The 18061-nt window shown below is 35.7% G+C and overlaps 1 protein-coding gene across 4 annotated transcripts in view; it reads left to right on the top strand.

Moving 5' to 3' along the window:
* Positions 1-3983: 3983 nt before the first annotated feature.
* LOC128010826 (ATP-binding cassette sub-family A member 2) overlaps positions 3984-18061 on the top strand; it is a 51838-nt gene continuing 37760 nt past the window's right edge. For all 4 annotated transcript variants that reach the window (XM_052593042.1, XM_052593044.1, XM_052593045.1 and 1 more), the window contains exon 1: positions 3984-4598. In XM_052593042.1, coding sequence (XP_052449002.1) covers positions 4533-4598 — 66 coding nt within the window. In that variant the 5' untranslated portion in view covers positions 3984-4532. The remainder of the gene's footprint in view (positions 4599-18061) is intronic.

Consider the following 18061-nt stretch of genomic DNA (forward strand, 5'->3'; position numbering starts at 1 on the left):
GCATTTCTGAATACAGGGAAGATAATGGATCCCGCACAGTCGATTCGTGGGTTCGGCTTGACGTTGTTCGGTGTGTAACGTTAGTGTCAAATACAGACTCTGTAAAAAGATATTTCTTTATAAGGTATCTGTTTTATATAACGATGCCATACAACTCAACATATGTTGTGTATTATTTAATAGAATTATCGTTAAAAGGAATTTTGACCCATCCCTTTAGTCAACTTTGGTCATCACAGATGTAGCATGGTGTTTACTAATATATTCCCAAGCAAAACTGGATAAAACTCTTGAATTTAAAGAAAAAATATATATTAATGATATTTATATATGAATTATATTAAGATATTAATTATATGAATTTATTATTAATGATATTAATATATTAATGGTATTTTGATATTAATGATGAACTGTAGGGGCAATTGAAAAAGTCTTTTGACATTAAAAAGAAAAGTTACATACCAGTTTTTTTGTAACTTTCTTTTAAATTTTACTAAGAGAAATATAGAAACACATCACGTTTTCACAGGTCTCTTTAAAACTTTCAACCCCATACAGCCCAAACTTTTGTTTCAGATGTATATACTTATCTGTGGATATGCCACCATTAGTGGGACGATGAAACTGGACAGATATATAGGTATAACCATGTTGGTTTTGATGGAGAGGACTATGAGACTGCATTCAGAGAAAAAAATAATAATTTGTCCCTCTAAATGTACATGTATTAATTTAGACAGAAGCTTTTACCCAAAGTGACTTACAAATGAGAATAATTCAAACATTAATGTTTAACTTAAGTAGAAGTAGTATTACTGTACTAAATTTCAAATGAGCGTTAGAACAATTCTGCTTCCTGACAGTTAAAGGTCAATAATTTCTTTCTCTACAGCTGCTTAAGAACAGTATTTTTATTGTGAAATTGGTCATGGTAAATTTAGAAATGTAGAAAACAGCTCTTAACATGAAAGTTTTTAATAATGTTAATAATCCTTTATATTTTAGGAAGCAGGTTCATAGTAAGGCAATCACATGTGGGCATCCTTGGTATAAAAACATCTGTCTTAGACTTTATAAACACTGAAATACCTAAAATCCTGTTGTTGTTGTTTTTTTCCTGTAAATGTGAATTTTATTTTTTCATTTTTGTTTCGTTTTTTTGCAGGATACACCTTTTATGCCAATAGGTGGCGACAAGTGACCGTCTTTTTGTACCATTAAATCAATGTAATAATAGTACATTCAATGACAAGCAGTATAAGCATTTATTTTAGCATTTTGCTTGCACGCCATTTAAACGCAACAAATTAAATTGGAAGTTAAGTTTTAAAAACCATTTACATGAACCACAAACCTTTTTAGAAAAATCAGATCAGATATTTGTATTCTATTCAGAAACGTGAGCATGTGTGATAGGCGTAGAATTAATTAATAATTAAAAATCTTACTGATTCCATAGTGATGAGAGTAACAGGAGATCCTCTACCCATGGCTCAGGACAAAATGTTGATCTTATTAGAATCTTATGTTTTACGTGTTTATCAGAAATCATGTAAATAAAGTCTACTCTCCTTAAATAATAATGCAAATTATCTACAAAAATTTCTACCTGCCAAAAAGATTCATTTAAAATGTTCCCTTTCAGGATGTTCACATCAACACATTAAGAGAAGAAAGGTTTTTCAGAGCATGAACCATCTTGATTTTGCATCTGTCCAAATGAAAACAATGTCAGTAAATCTTTTGTGAAAAAGCACAGAAAGGCTGTGAAGACAAAGAGATGAGTTGATCACAGATCTTAGACAGCATACAATCAGTTTAGTCTTTAGAGAAATTACTATTAGTGATCTGATATGATGTGATGGGGTGAGAATGTAGGAACAGTTAATCATCTCAATGCATGGTTTCACTCACACTTTGCATAACTGACAGTATACTGCCATTTTTACCAGTCTGCATTCTTAAAAATAAAGGTGCTTCATGATGTCATAGAAGAACCCTTTATTCTAAATGGTTCTATAAAGAATCCTTAACATCTAAAGAACCTTTTTGTTTGACATAAGGTTCTTTGTGGCGAAAGAAGATTATTCAGATAATAAAAGGTAAGAAAGAGATTTTGACTGATTGGTTCTTTGTGGAACCAAAAATGGTTCTTCTATGGCATCGCTTGAAGAATCTTTTGTAGCCCCTTTATTTTTAGAGTGTGGTGCCTTTCTTCACACCACCACCTCTGGACAATGCATCAAAACCACACTGAAATATCCAGAAGGTTCCTTGACTCTAGTGCTATCTTTAGCACTAGAGCAATTTTGTAGAACAGTAGCTTGGTGTTTGTCTGCACCAAGAATAATATTTAGCACAGAAGGTTATGGGAAGATTTTTTTAAATTATTATTTATAAAATAAATCAGGATGAGTTGAATATAAAATGCTACTGATTCACAGACGGATATGCAAAATCTTGCAATGAAGTTGGATTAACATAAATGCTTTACATAAATACCATTTAAAAACAGAGACCTTGCAAGGACTCATAGAACCCCAGATCCAGAAAATATACAACAATAGGAGGACTTGATGAAAACTTGATAGCAACCTGTGAATACTGAATTGTAAGGACGTTCCAACACATTGAGTGCACACAACAATATTCAGTAACCTAACAGCATCTGATGCTGAAATCAAGGTTGGAATAAGAAGCAAATGCCCCGTTTGAATATTAATAAAGCAATACTGGGAAAAATCAATGTTACAATTTACTAGCACTTTGAAGTCCCTGGACAGGTTTAAAATACACTTGACAGTGCTTTCAAAGATCAGATAAGGTGATTGGCAAAATTCACTCAACTTTTTTTAGATTGTAATCAGTGATTGTTAACTTGTATATGCTATATGTTTGTGATATCTGTGGGAGTATGCTGCAAATTACTTTCCCCAAGGGGATAAATAAAAACTGACTGACTAAAGTGCAGGGGATGAATATACATTTTATTAAAATTAAATATTTATTAAATATAATAAATGCAGCTAACATAGTTCTACACACAGCAATATAAACAAAGGTGTCTGTTCTCTTTCGTTCTTGCTGTTTGATTGGGAAAAGTTTAAAGGAAGTCAAGGGGTCTTGTCTTTTTTATCTGACTAAAAGTTATTCATATTTTGAACTATTATTGTTACAGTATTTATTAAAAAAATGTAAAGTGCATTAAAATAATTATCACAGCACTGGTAAACAGGCTTATACTGATTTTCTGATCTTCCGAATTATACTTAATCCTGTTTTAATTACTATTCAATAAATTAATACATTCAGAAGAAGATTAGAATATAATTCTATTTTAAATAGAAACAGCAACAGTAGTGTTTACAACAGTAAAACCACCATACCCTGTAAAATCATTAATAATAATAACAATATAAATAATACAATTCAGTTTCTAATTCTAGAGTATTTAAGATGTGGAAAGAAAAAACGATCTTTAACTTTTAAACTTAAAATGCTCTTTTCTGTTCTGTGTTTCTTCTTCAAAACTGCGTCACAGCATTTGCTGCTGTATCAATAATGAAGCATCCATTTCAATACACATATCAGCAAATGAGCACAACCCTATTAAAAGCTGTGTTACATGTGCCTCTTTAATACTTTAAGCACCTGTCCCTGAAAGGTCTCTGCACGGCCCTGCCACTGTCATTGCCTCTGGAAATATTTATAATCCTTCAGTTAATGGTGTCACACAGAGTTACCCCACAACTGGCCTTGATGCGTGTCTAATGGTTGCTTTTACCATTAGACCATATTTATTATATATCATGTTTTTTCTTTATAATTCGTGCTGCCTGTGGGAACTGGTCACTCGAGCTCTGTTTTTTCTCCACCGAACTGTTGAAACCAGTGCTATGCTACAGAGGGTGCTATTTGCTTTTCTCACTCAACTCTTTTCAAGGGTAACTAGCTACAATTACATTCAGTACGCTGATCAAAGATCATAGACTTCATGCAATCCACGAGAGCCACAAAATAAAATGTGATCTCTGTGAAATCTGTCCAGCTAGGTCCGCATTACCTCAACCCCAGAAGTAAAGCTAAAGATGGTGCGGTTAAAATGTTCTCACATCGATGGAGTTTCTATAAATAGCCAGGCGTCGCAGAATGATGAGGATTCAGCAGCGCATCAGTAATCCAGCTGAGGCAGCCGCTAGATTATTTTAAAAATCACATCTGATCTACCTGAGACATCGGTCGCGCGCTCAATGCGCTCAAGTTACTATAGAAATAACAGACGTTCTTTCGCTACGTTTGGCTGAAGCTGACAGGAGTATCTCCGCCCATTGCTCAATGAGATGCGAATATCTACATCTGCCGCTACCAAAAGAGCAGTTTGTTCACAAACCCAGCCATCTTAATTCAGGATGTTTGGCTTTGTCACACACCGGGGAGGGCAAAATGCAGACAGAGCGGAATCTCAAAACCACAACAACACTGTGATGAATATATTATAATTTGCGACTTCATTCTCCAACTCGTCGAAAATGGGATTTCTACACCAGCTACACCTTCTCCTGTGGAAAAACGTGACTTTAAAGCGCAGAGGACCGGTAAGAGTGTTTCTGTTTACATGTGTCGCGCGTATTTTTATTTTAATTTAGGCCTTTTTGGTTTGAACACGTCGCGACAGATGCACGAGCAGGGCGTCAGTCACGTTGAGGTAACGTATTGCAAAACATTGAGCCTACAGGCGAAATTATATGGTAACGTTAATCCGCTGGCTTCAGTGATAGAGTTTCAACACGATCTGACCTTTTAAATGTTTCGCTTAAATTCCACATCTGGGCGGAACAACGTAACTGAAAGGAAGCTGTGTTGTCAGTCGATCACCTGCTAACAGGTTGTTGCATGAACAACCTGTTAGTTCGACTATAACCACACATCTCTAGCAAGTTGAGGTGCCGCTATACAACTTATTAGCTGGGTGATAAATTGTTACCTGCTTCTGATGTTAATAAAAACTATCAGATTTATCCTTGAAGTGTGTATCAGTGTTTTCCTATGTACTGAATCAAGCTCAACCCATTTTAACGCTCAGATGCACTTAAACAAATATGACCTATGCAAAAACTCTGGCTTATGACATGTCACTGGCCTTATAAGGAAACTATAAGGAAATATCATTCTGATGCTTTAAGGACTGAAGTACTGCACAGCAGTCTTATACCAGGTGACAAAAGAATATTCTTACTGAAAGAAAGTGTAATCATGTAGTTCTTTCATTTTTAGAATTGCATTAGTCCACACCACAACTATAATGACAATGGAGGAACACCGTTGTTGGAATCACTTTTATAATTATTATTAAAAATGTACAGCTTCAAAGAGCTTGACAAAACTGCAGTGTGCTTTTATAGTGTAATAAACAGAACATTATTGTGCACTGGGGTGGATGCAAATATGGTTATCTTTATTTATCTTTATAGATATCGTTCTTGAGGTGAACAGGCCCTTAGAGCAAACTGGCTCATAACTGGGAGTTTTTGGGAGTGATATATTGTGTGACTAAATCTAGCAACATTTTAAGAACGCTCGCCACTTAATCCTTATCTTTATCTTATCAACTTTATGTTAATGTGAATCCAAATCTGGTGTTGAACAGAAGTGGGCTCTCAAGAACCTTGTCCTAACACTCTATTAGGAAATAAACCACAGTACATTGAGTTGCGTTTTGACCTCAAGAAGATACTTAATTAGTAAGCATTGTGCCTATCTTTAAAAGCCAGATACTTGCTGCTCTGTTATGTTATTTTTAGAAGCACCATTTTACAATACGTTTGCAGCAGACGTCGAGCTCCCTGGAGGTAAGGATCACCCCGTAAGAATAGTAACAGTTACGTCACTGGGCCAGTTTGATCACATAGGGCCAATTTCAGGGGGAGTTTGAAGGCTTTGTAGATTGATGGGACTCTGGGAAGTGGTTAGTCAGCGAAAGTTTCCGCCTGCGCTGTCCTTCAGATGCTAAATGAATGAGGTCCAGTGAGTGCAGCTCTCCACTGGCTGCCTGCCTTTATTGGTAACTCACTGCTGATATGTCAGTGCTGATGCTGTCAGCCTTTTGTCAAGAAAGAGTGTGTGGTTTGATAGTGGTGGATTGCAGGTGTGTTCAGAAGTTTGTCAGAGACAATGCATCTATAAAAGATGTCTAATGTAGTCATGATTTACTGGGCTGTTGATGGGGATGCAGGTGGTGGCTAACAGCTTTATTTAGGTCAGTTCCCCTAATGTTTGCAATCTAAGACTGATATGTTGATTTGTGAGGATGCAGTTATATTCAAAGCACAGCTAAATGACAGCTTGTTTGCTTCTCTATATCCCATTCAAAATACTTGATCAAGCATAAATGGGTATCCATACTAAAAATATATCTTGGAACCCAGCTCCTAGGACTAAATTAGGAATAAACAACCAAACCGCTCAGCTTAGATAAAGCAAAATAGTGCATTGACTTAGATGAATATTAACCCAAAATTGGTCTTTTAATGCACCGGCTGCCTTTACCTTATGCCAAGTGCAACACAGACTGGCCTACTTCCTGCCTGCAAGCTTCAATCCCTGAACAATTGGTTGAGGCAGGGATGGACAAAACTGTCTGCGTATCTGATGAAATAGATAGAAAGGGGGATAGATAGATAAAGCAAGTACGAGAAAGAGTCAAGATACAGACAGCAGTCTGATAACCTGACCGTCAATGTGAGAGCAAATTATTGTAATGCCAGGTGTCTGAACTATGCATGCAGACTGTACATTAATGGAATCACAGTATGTGCTCTGTGAGCTGGTTTTATGCTGTGATCTCACTAGTAGTGAAATAACAAATGCAGATGCTCAAATGCAGATGCTGTACCATTCCATCATTCAGTTTATGTATGTGGAGATGATTGTGTTACACATTTATTTCCATTAAGAACATCTACTAAAATGCTAGCTAAATGTGGGCCTCAAATTTTCTAAGATGACATCATAGATTTGTGCAATAATTATATTATATTTTATAATATATAAGATATATTGACATAAGCATTAAAAGACAATGTAAATATGACATTTACTGTAGCATTACAGAAAGCCCTATTCCTTTTACATTATTGCATTAGATTCCTTTCAGTGCTGTGATGAATATAGAGTACGTCAGTGCTCCTCTAGTTTGGCAGAAATGCAATCTGAGTTTGGCAAACTATAAAGTGTTCCATTTTTGTGATGAAAATTAAATAGGAAGACTTAAATATTAAGTGTTCAAATACTGTTGATTCAGCAAGCAATACAGTTATGCTGCACTAGCCCACTTTTGGGATTGAGCCTGTGTCATTGGAAGACAAATCATGCAAGCACAAAATGATTCTATTACATTAAAGGAAGTTCATTGAGAAGCAGTATGTTTTTGAGATCCATTGGATTGTAATTAGATATGACATTGTGGAATGTGTTGTAATATGGTGATATGGCAGCAGAGAAATTACGGTCCTTGTATGGATATTTTTCATATTACTTTTAATTATTTCTTCTCTTCTCAGTAATTTATGCAATTAATTCAGCCCCAACTTGCTTACAACTTCACTCTAACTTTAGTTTGTACTTAATTGTAATATTGATTGAACAACAATACACAATATATTGGTACCCTATATATATATATATATATATATATATATATATATATATATATATATATATATATATATATGTATATATATATATGTGTGCACCGTAACATTTACTAGGATGATTTTGTGACGAGAATGCTGTTAACATTTTGTGTGATTATGCAGCTTTGTGACTCATCCACCAGTTGCATAAAGAAAAAGTTGCATTAAGGATAGCATAGATGTTCATGGACAGTTTACTGTAGATCATTGTGATCGGGTCAGTAAAAGCCATGTGTTGGAGCAATATTGATGACCGTCAGTCTGCTTGTGGAGTAGGTGGGGCACTGAAAGTTCCTCGTTTCCAGTGATTGTTGTCCTGCTAGCCCAGCATAGCTCAGACAGCCTCCTGAATTATTGAGATCTCTCCGTACTCCTGGGAGAAAAGTGGCACTGAAGGAAGATTGAATGAAATAAACATGAGATAGAGGAGAAAAGGAATGAGGCAGAGAGTACTATAATGGTCAACCATTCTGGAGGAGCAGGATTTAGGTAGGAGAGAGTTGATGGATGAAAAAATGTCTTTTGTCAGTGCGGTGCTGACAAGCGAGAGTTAATGACATGAGTGCTGGAGTGAGAGAGGACTGTAATGAGGACAGGGTAGTGTGTTAAAAGAGGATCCAGTGAGAAAATAGAGGTTTTAGAAAGAGTGTGTTTGGAGAAGGCGATAGAGAGATGTGAAGGGGGCATGAAGACAAGACAGAAATGAAATGATATGATACAGGAAAGAGGGATTGTGGATTACAGAACTGGAGAGGCAATGAGTTATACTTTACTTTGGCAACAAGATCAGCTAAATCCTTGATCTTTAATCCTCTCAATGTGTGCCTGTCTTGAATGGAATTTAAGGCAGGGACGGTCCCTCTTAAATGATAATTATTGCAGCAGTGTTGACCTTGTAAATCCAAGCTCAGGCAGGGAGCCATAAATTGGGGCAGAGAGAGAGATGGAGAGAACTGGGTTAGTTTTGGAGTTTTCCACCAAAATAGTTCCTATTCTTATGCTGGAGCAAAGTGTCTGAACCTCATTCAGAACCAGCCTGTATTTCCACTGATTTCGAGAGCTGAACGATGATTTAGGCTAACTGTCTCACACTACATAATGTACCCTTCACACAAGAAAATACCTGATGCCAATCCTTAAAGGGATCCTAATTGTGCTCTTTTACGAAGTCTTGATTTTGTTTTGGGGGTGTACTGTAACAGGCTCTCATACTAGGTTGTTGGAAAAACACATTATTTTTCACATATTTTACATTATTACAACACCTCTCTCCTCATTCTGGCTTGAATAGTTCAAGTATCAAATGAAGGTCCACCTTCTGAAATATGAAATGTGCTGTGAATGGTTAGCTGGGCCAGTGTGTGTTGTGATTGGCAGCACTCTGCACCTCTCTGTCGGGAAATGTCTTGACCCTTACCATACATACCTGTGAGCTTCTATGTAAATACAGCGTCAAAATCAAATAAATTTGAGCGCAATTTCAACTTGGATGATTGCAACCACTCTTAAGTTAGTCCGCCTTGGGAAAGTTTGCGTGTCTCCAACATAGTGATAACTCTCTTTGCCTTCTCTAATGTAGCTCAACCAAGTCTCGACCCATTCGTCAACTTGGAAAATATGCGTTGTAGTCCAAATGACTTGTTTGTTGTAGTTTTTGAAAAGTGATTTCTGTAAAATAAATTATCTCCTTTTGAAGTGGACTTTGAGCTTTGTAGCTGCAGATCTTTTTTATTCTAAACCACAACATTAAAAACTAACTAAAGTTGAAAAAGTGAAAACTTTTATCCTTATGCAATCACAAGCTACTTTTTTTATGATTTAAGTTTTGATAGTAAACTAAAAACATAAAGAAACCACAAATGATTTTTGTTAATATCATAAAGTGAAACAGAACTGTTCTAAAGTTTGGGTTATAAAGTCTCTTATGCTCACCAAGACTGCATTAAAGGGTTAGTTCACTCAATAATCAAAATTATGTAATAAATAACTCACACTCATCTCTTTCCAAACCAGTGAGACCTCCGTTTATCTTTGGAACACAGATATTTTAGATTTAGTCCGAGAGCTCTCAGCCCCTCCATTGAAGCTGTGTGTACGGTCTACTGTCTATGTCCAGAAAGGTAAGATAAACATCATCAAAGTAGTCCATGTGACATCAGAGGGTCAGTTAGAATTTGTTGAAGCATAGAAAATACATTTTGGTCTAAAAATAGCAAAAACTACGACTTTATTCAGCATTGTCTTCTCTTCGGTGTCTGTTGTGAGAGAGTTCAAAACAATGCAGTTTGTGATATACGGTTTGCGAACGAATCATTCGATGTAACTTTTTGAACCAGTTCAACAAATCGAACTGAATCATTTTAAATGGTTTGCGTCTCCAATACGCATCAGACCGCATGCGAATGGCTACGAACCGGTTCCGAACGAGTGCGGTGTGAAAAAAATCGTGTCCGTTGGTCATCCGGATGCGTTCAAAAAATGTAACTCTTGCGAAAGGCTACGGACGGTTCCTATCCGACAATTCCAGCAGAAGTTGGCGTTGCTATGGTACTGATAAACAAACCTGAATTCATAACTTTTAATAAAGTAAATAATGATTTTATAACGATAAGTTTTCATGTCATGTTTTTTTTTTATTTTCATGATTTTATAACATTATAAGGGCAGTTAATACAATTAAAATGAATAATTAAATATCGTGCCCCCCGCTCTTGGACACACTCGGTCTCTCTCACTCGAGTGCAGGGTTGTTGCAGCCCTATATACCACTATATCACATTTAGCTGACCTGACATGCATATTCAGATACAGACAATATCAATCGTTCTAATCTCTCCGCCATTTTTGTTCTACTCGCTTCCGAAGCTTTGTGGCTAACACTCCACGGGGAAGTCGTGGCCTAATGGTTAGAGGGTTGGACTCCCAATTGAAGGGTTGTGGGTTCTAGTCTCGGGCCGGACGGAATTGTGGTTGGGGGGAGTGCATGTACAGTTCTCTCTCCACCTTCAATACCACGACACTGCTCCGGGTGTGTGTTCACAGTGTGTGTGTGTGTGTTCACTGCTCTGTGTGTGTGCATTTCGGATGGGTTAAATGCAGAGCACAAATTCTGAGTATGGGTCACCATACTTGGCTGAATGTCAGTTCCCTTTCCTTCTGAGTTAAAACAAACCAATATCCCAGAGTAATTCATTTACTCAAACAGTACACTGACTGAACTGCTGTGAAGAGAGAACTGAAGATGAACACCGAGCCGAGTCAGATAACGAACAATGACGTTTGTTACCATTGAGATCTCTATTAGTATATTAAGTTACTATTGAGACTATTTCCTCATTCTTTTTGTTTAGTTAACACAATGAGGAAGCATGTACAGTTACTTCAGATTAACCTTTTAACACTGAAATAATCGAAATAATCGAAATAACCTTGAACTTGTGAAAACGGACAATTGTGTTATATACTGAAGATACAAAATCTAAAATCTTTTACAAAATACAAAATAAAATCTTTTAAATATGTTTTCTTTTTAAAGGTGTATTTTCCTTTTAACCTGTGTATACTGGGTTTAAATTCTGTTAAAAATCAATTAACGTTTTTATTTTTTTTTTTTATCCCAGTTATATTGTGTGACAGTTAATCATCACCCAAAAAAATAATGAAGAATCCCAACCCTTTTTTCTTTGCTTCATTTATCTTTTAAATGCTTCAAAATGCCACTCTCTCACTGTCACCCGCCCCAGTTCCTGGAAAACGAGAGAAATGAATCAAAGCCATCCAGTGTCACGAAAGCATCTTATTGATCCGTTTTTGTTTTGGGAGATATTTATGATGGATATCCAGAGTTTGTGTGTGTAAGCATGTATGTTCTTTCCATAGATGCTCTCTTTTGGTCCTGCTGTATGAGTAACCTGTTATCCATCTCAAAGAACGTCTGCTTTTTAAGAGTGGATCTGTTTGCTTTTGTTGTAAAGCCAGATTCGGACAGTAATTGTTTCTCATGGGGACGTAAGCTATTTTAAGCACTTACATGAGTCTGTGATTTGCTGACCGAAATCCAGAATGTCAGTGTTTTTCTCCCACCATCTGCATAAAAATCCCTGGCCAAATTACCTACTGTTTTTTGACAAACAGCAAGGTTGTGTAGTAATGTAATTGATGACCGAATTCTCATCTCTGTGTTTACAAGAATAAATCGAATAAAATTCACTGTCACCCTTTTTGACCACTGCTGAACACTGTACGGTAACTGTTGCTGTAATTTGCATGCATACATATATTTTTTTTTACTGAAAAGCCATGGGGAGAGTGTGAGCTCTGTGACTGTCTCACTCTCAAGAACACTTGCTCTCAGTTTCTCTTTTCCCACAGCTCAATTTCTCTTTCAACTCTTTTCTTCCTTTCTTCTTCCTGCTCTCATATTCTGTCTCTCTCCTTCTTACCCTCCTCTTAAGGAAAAAGAGTGTATTCTTATTGAAATGAGGTGCAGTTGCTCTCAGTCTGAGCTAATTTTGTCCTCATGTAAAGCAAATCAAGACATATTTAGTGCTTTGATAAACATGAAATATTCATCTTATAAAAACCTAAAGTTTGTGATTTTTGTCATGCAAATACCTCAGAGACAATAAGAAATTATTAAATATTAAATATTAAAGGCAGCAGAATTGTGCTTCACAGTCTTGACTAATCAAATGAATATTTCTCAAATGCTTTGATTTATGGAAGAGCATTGTTCTGTCTCCACTGTTGATAGACAGCAGGGAGACATTTTGTTGATATTTCTTTAATGTGCATTAAAATGAAAATCCTACATTAATAATGTTAGAAATTTCTGTTTATTTCTATTTATTTGCGCTATAGTTAATCAAATTTAAATAAAAAAAAAATATTATTTTTATTGATTTTGAATTTAGATATGCTTCTATTGACTAGGTTCATCATTTATGTGTATTTCATTTTTAATTTGTTTATTTAATAATGACCGTGATAAAACACTACAGTCTTATTCAAACTTTAGCAGATCTTGTAGGCTTGAAAGTATTATTCTTCCCAGACATCACACATCAAAAATGAGCTAATGAATCATGATACTCTTCTGGCTACTTAAGTATCCATTTTGTTTCTGTGCTTTTCTCTGCAGAGCATGTTTATGTGCCAAGATGTTCTCCTTTCACAGCCTAGCAATTAGAATTAGAGAGAACAGTGGAAAAGAAGACTGCAGTTTCCCTTTAATCAACTCAGATACAAAGTGAACATGTTGAAGGGAATTAGTGAAGAAGAGAATATTTGAAGGAGGGAGATTGCCATGTCAGAAAAGAGAGAAATGTTATATGGAGGACAGTCTACTTTCAAGGGTTTGTAACCGATCCTGTCATCTTCATTCACAGTCAGTATCCTGGTTGTAAGATGATACATTTTCTCAGGAGAGTCATGTTGGTGCAGGTGTAATGGGAGGACAATGGTAACCACACAAGGACACACAGGCTGCAATTATTTAATCATAAATATAATACAAATAGTATTATTTTGAAATATTATTAAAATTTAAAGAACACTTTTCTATTTTGATATATTTTACAATGTAATGTACTCCAGTGATGGCAAAACAGAATTTTCAGTCATTACTGCAGTCTTCAGTGTCATAAATAATTTCAATCACAGCTTCAATGTCTATTTATATGTAGGGGGCGGGACAATTTAGAATCTAGAGAGCATTTGATTGGGCAGAATGTTTGTCGGGAAGCTGAAGCGCAAGGTGATGTCATCAAAATCATTTATCAATATTAGCGGAATTGAGACTGTAAAGCTCAATCATGTGAAGCCCAAATGACACATTATACTATGCACTCATACATTATGTACGTGTTCACTATGCATTCAACCATTTAGTTTATGAATTATAGGTTTATTTTATGAATTAACAGTTATTTTGTCATTCTTAATCTGAGTCTGGTAGCCCCTCCCCCTTCGGTACTTAATTATAACTGCGACAGTTATGTCCAGTTATGTCCACATTCCAAACTTTGTTGTTGTTTTTTTCCTGTTATTTAAGTGCATCATCCAAGTATTTAAAGTGCACTTTTTCTTTTGGGATTTTCAGTGTGAACAAACTACCTGCACTATTTATAAAATTTAAAAAAACATCATAGAATAGTGTGTTAAGTGCACCATTAAAATAAATGATGCTACTCTAATTAGGATTACCTTTCTGTGGCATGAGGTTTAATTTGCGCCTATGACAGCTGCTGTTTTCATTGCTGTCTCCTTCATGCACTTGCAGAGTCGGAAACAGCCTTGAGGGACTAATGTGTCAACAGCACAGATGTTATAGACACAAACCAGAACAATGCAGTTGACTTCCCATAGGCAAAAAAATTATAGTTAGATCTGTCTTCTGCTGTCGACAGCTTACAGAGATACCTTGGACATTGTTCATTTTTGTGAGTAAATACTAGGTCATTTTATTGAGGGTTTAGTATGTACGAAATGTACATGGATCAATACAGAAACTAAATAGGTTAAAACTAAGTTTCAACAAAAGTATTAAGAATCTTTCTTTACTTTTGCCTTTCACCTTTATTTGTTTCAAAATGGAAATACGATTTGTTGAGTTGCTCCTACGTCCAAAATCCTGTTCTCATTGTGACTGAATCCTGTGAGGACAGATGTATGATTGCACTCAGTGCAGCCTAGCCTATGCTCTGTGGGCCGTAGAGCCATTAGAATAAAAACTAATAACCAAAGTTAAAGGAGTTTTTGAAACTCTTCTGTCCTCCAAGAGACTCCTATTCTACAAGAGACGATCTCAAGCTCTGCCTGATAGAGGGATTACCTCCGTCGGTGGTGTTGAATGATGGAGAAAGGGAAGGAATGTACTTAAGGACAACAATAGACCAAAATGGTCTGCAATCTCAAGAATGCCGTGTGGGAGAGACTAGGACAGACTTTTGTTTTACACAGAAATAAGGCCTTGAATTGGAGAAAGAAAAGGACTGAGAGTTGCTTGGATAAAAAAAAAAAATTAACATTGATTGACAACGAAATGTAGTAATTTCACAATAAATGTATATAATTAAAGTTTACTGTTTCATAGTTAACACGTGGCTTCTTGACTAGGTTTAAAACCAGGAAAAGTGCACCTTTAGATAAGGCAACATAATAGATGCACTTGTGGTAATAGAAAAGCAAACTTAAAGTTTTTTAAGAGCTGCGGGATTGCTTCTAATAAAGATTTAAATGCAAAATAAAAAAGGCACAAGGGTCGACTGTTTCTGTCAGTGGTGAGTTTTAATTTAAAATGTTTCTGATAGCCTACTTTTAACGTAAGAAAAGTAGGCTGTATGCTGTGTTTAAATGTGTTGGCACCTGCTTGTGCAACTTATACAAGCCTAGAAGTCAAATGCATGAATAATAGGCTACATTGTTTATAGCTATTTTTTGAGTTTATGAAACATTGTTACTGTACTGTGATAAAAGAGGATCACAATGCTGAAAAAGCATTTTCAGCAACAGCCACTTCAAACGTGTCCTATGTGAAAGCATAATGAGTCTGTGCTGCTTCTGCACCGCATACATAATGCACATGGACTGCATACGCACTGCGTTACATTACATTTACATTTAATCATTTATCAGACGCTTTTATCCAAAGCGACTTACAAATGAGAACAATAGAATCAGTCAGGTCAACAAGAGAACAACAACAGTATACAAGTGCCATGACAAGTCTTAAACAAATTGAGATTGGGAGGTCATTCCACCAGCTGGGTACAGTCCAGGAAAAGGTCCGTGAGAGTGATTTTGAACTTCTTTGTGATGGCACCACAAGGCGTCGTTCACTTGCAGAGCGCAAACTTCTGGAGGACACATAAGATTTAACCACAGAGTTTATGTATGTTGGTGCCGTGCCAGTGGTTGTCTTGTAGGCAAGCATCGGTACCTTGAATTTGATGCGATCGGCTACTTGTAGCCAGTGTAACCTGATGAGGAGAGGTGTAATGTGAGCTTTTTTTGGCTCATTGAAGACAACCCTGCTACATTGAAGACAACCTTGTTTTACATTGTAGTTTATATACATTTAGGGGCAGTGCCTAGAAATCAGAGTCAAAACACCTAGGAGACAATCTTAAATCATTCAAATAAAGTATTCAGGTATAGCAACCTTCCCCATTTCACCAGTCCTAATCCAGTCACCATAAATATTTAAAGAATGGGACGGGCATCAAGAGTATTAACGACAAATGGTGAGTGTTTCAGTAATCTGTCTTATTTGACTTACAATAAAACGAACAGGAACTGACTGGAACCTCTTTATACAAACTTTAACAGAAGCATTTATCTGATTTCATCCATAAATGCTAAATACAATGTATTTCGCCTTAGTTTTTCATATGATGTTATGTCACCTCAGAAAATGAAGTAGGGATGCACAGTATATTGGCCACCATATCGATATCGGCCAATAAATGTTAATTTTTCTTTTATCGTTACCAATAAAAGAACTTGGCCGATATCTTATAGCCAATAAATAATGCATTATTTCCTGCAGAGACGCTTCAGATGTGCACTGTTTACCATGATGCTTTTTAATTGCTTGAAATATCATTGGAAACACTTCTAAAATAATGTGATGGAATCTTTGTTCGCCCGTATTTTAGCATGTTGTTAAGGGAAGAGCGCATCCACAACAGATCCACACGACGAGCACAGTTAAGTTCGCTTGTGCATTTGTATGTTGTAATATTGTGTTTATTTATGCATATACTGTAAATCAGATTTTCTCATATAGAATGTGCTTGGTTAAGCTATAGCCTATGGAGGGTTAATAGAGCGCTTCAGTTTACTGGTGATCATATTTAGCTCCGCACACGCAGCTCAAACAGCAACTTACAACATTAATAACTATGATTGAGATTGCCATACATATACATATATATATATATATATATATATATATATATATATATATATATATATATATATATATATATATATATATATACATATATATATATATATATATATATATATATATATATATATATATAAAACATTGTGAGATGACAAGAGATGAATATCCTAATATATGGTATATATAACTTTTTAATTTATTTCTTTAATGTTTTTCTTGTGGCCCGAACATAGTGAAAACAATGAGAAGAAACATATTTCGTGTTGAACAGGTTGTTTTCGGAAACCATGCATAAAATAAAGCTGTTCTTTTGTTTCATTGATAAAGTGTTACTGAAGTGTAAAAACTGTATTTAGGCTATAGGCCTATAATTCATAAAATAGGCTATAATAAACCTGTTTTAAAAGACATTTTTTAAACATTTTCATCGAGGAGTAGACTAAGCTAATAGCCTTATTTTTTTCTCACAGGCTGCGAGTCACAGCGTGTCAGTTATACCGTGATGTGCTATGAAATTGTTGCGTAGCAAATTAATTGAAATATTAATTTAATAATAAAAGTAACCTAATAATAATAATAACCGGAAAATAAAAGCTCTACATTAATTGGAAAGTTCAAATACTCTTAATAATGACAATATTTAATGATTTTGACAATATCTCTGGCTATAGTCCTTACATGATTGTCCTCTTTCAACACACTCCATCCTCTTATCACCTTATTTATTTATTTTTTTACACATAAGTAATGTTGTCCAGTAACTTGTTTCGATTAAGCATTATTTTATTTATTTGTAAGGTTGCTTTGTTTGATCTATGATGAAGTGTTTCATGCCTTTTAATGGTGAGACTTTTTTGGTAATCAGGCTCTCAAAAATTATGTAAAAATGTGGATTTAGATTTATCGGCCAACATATCGGTTATCGGCTTTCATATTGAAAGAATTATCATTCTCGGCCAAAATTTTCATATTGGGGCATCCCTAAAATGAAGAATATCAAAAGCTTACAGCCATCCTAAACTTGCCAAAGTACCAGCTTAATAACACCCTCAGCAAAATGTTGTCTAATTATCGCTATCAACAAAAATTGACAATTGGTCAAGACTCTGTCTCCCATTCTTTTTCATAGTTAAATGAATAGTTAGTTTCATAGTTGACTTAAATGCTATAAACAAAGGAAGCAGAGAAAGTGTGGAGTTGTTCCAGTAGAGGAGTGTATTTAGGTTAGGAGGTTGATTCGCAGTCAGGTCTGCTATAGATTACAGCTGCTAAGTCATATGCGGGCTCTGGGCCTTGAGTTGTGGTAAGAGTTACATATCTATTCATCTTCTCTCGGCTGTGCATAATTCATGATGGGATTGACATGCTGTCCTTCACCCCTTATCGTCTCTCCTTAAAAGGAAGTGGCACAGTTTGGTTCCATTTTCCCCTTTCTAGAAAATATGCCCTTTCTCAA

Source organism: Carassius gibelio, chromosome A5 (genome assembly GCF_023724105.1).
Source record: "Carassius gibelio isolate Cgi1373 ecotype wild population from Czech Republic chromosome A5, carGib1.2-hapl.c, whole genome shotgun sequence".
NCBI lineage: Eukaryota > Metazoa > Chordata > Actinopteri > Cypriniformes > Cyprinidae > Carassius > Carassius gibelio.